At 42.7% G+C, this 1,266-nt stretch overlaps 1 protein-coding gene across 1 annotated transcript in view; it reads right to left on the bottom strand.

Moving 5' to 3' along the window:
• LOC101852018 (xanthine dehydrogenase/oxidase) overlaps window positions 1-1,266 on the bottom strand; it is a gene marked incomplete at its 5' end in the record, with an annotated part of 42,637 nt that overhangs the window by 15,123 nt on the left and 26,248 nt on the right. Inside the window, 1 exon segment of the mRNA XM_013082103.2 lies at window positions 1,120-1,207. Within this exon segment, the coding sequence (XP_012937557.1) occupies window positions 1,120-1,207 (88 nt within the window).

The raw sequence follows: 1,266 nt of genomic DNA, 5'->3' as shown, positions 1-1,266 counted from the left end.
GGAGAGAGAGAGAGAGAGAGAAGAGCACGGAAGTGTAGAGTCGAACTTGCTCTAACAGACACATGTCTAGGGGTGAATACATTTTCAAGTATCTTTTGGACGCCACTGTGTGTGTACGGACGCCACTGTGTGTGTACGGACGCCACTGTGTGTGTACGGACGCACACACACACACACAAATAACCATTGGAAGGGCAAACAAAACAAAGACTACATCACAAATTATTATTTTAAAGTTTCCACGTACACCTCTTGAGCTGTCCAAACTGTTCCCGCCGTTGCTGTAAATGTCCAGTTTCAGAGCTGTGATCTCTCCTTCGGCCGAGAAGCCAACCTGACAAGGACATAAGATACGATAAGATAAGACAAGATACAGGATCTTGACAATAAAGCCGTATCTTATCTTATCTTATCTTTTAAAAGGCAAGCAGATCAGTGATCATTGTATCTCTAGTTCAGGGAGAAGCGGTCATTCGTAAATACTGATATTTTAACACCCCAGTTCCTGTTAGGGGATCGGTTCTCTAATACAACTTGATTGCCCGACTCGTGGCCTTGAAAGCACACACTCTCTCACACACACACACACACACACACACACACACACACACACACACACATACATACACACATATACACACACAAACAAACACACACACGCAATGACATTTTTGGCCGTTATGAGTTACTAAGACAGTGAGATCAGAAATCAGGTGCTCTATCTGCTCTATCAAAATCGTAAAATTATTCTAAGTCGTTATCGAAATATTCAAAGAATTGCTTTTGAAAAAGCTTGAAATATTATGAAACAAACCTTTTTAGGTCAAATTTCTCACAACTAGGTGCTGAGCAGATAGAACTTTGTAGTTGGTCGCTTTTTAAGTACAAGGGGACTATCCTGCAAAATGCTGTTTTGAGAAAATCGAAGGTAAAGTTTTTGCCCTTTGGTCAATAAGACAAGAAGAGTTTTTCTCTATAACCAAACAAATGTAAACACCAGTTAAATCAAACTTCTCCTACAGGTAGGGCAATGCCCACTCTTGGTGAAACCCCCGAAATCTGAGTTGGCCCGCTTCTCCTCAAAATCGACAAATTGTGGTGCAGCGACTACAGACTCACTGTGTATTGTCCCAGGTAGGGGTGTCTGTTGCCTGTCACGATCATGTCATCATCTCTGTCCAGAACACAGCGGACAGTCCTGCCTAGTCTGAGGAGATGAAGAACGTCGGCAATGTAAATTATGGGGTTGGAAACGGGTGTGTGTGG

This window comes from Aplysia californica, unplaced genomic scaffold, assembly GCF_000002075.1.
Source record: "Aplysia californica isolate F4 #8 unplaced genomic scaffold, AplCal3.0 scaffold00159, whole genome shotgun sequence".
Lineage (NCBI taxonomy): Eukaryota > Metazoa > Mollusca > Gastropoda > Aplysiida > Aplysiidae > Aplysia > Aplysia californica.
This window is presented reverse-complemented; position numbering and strand designations above follow the sequence as displayed.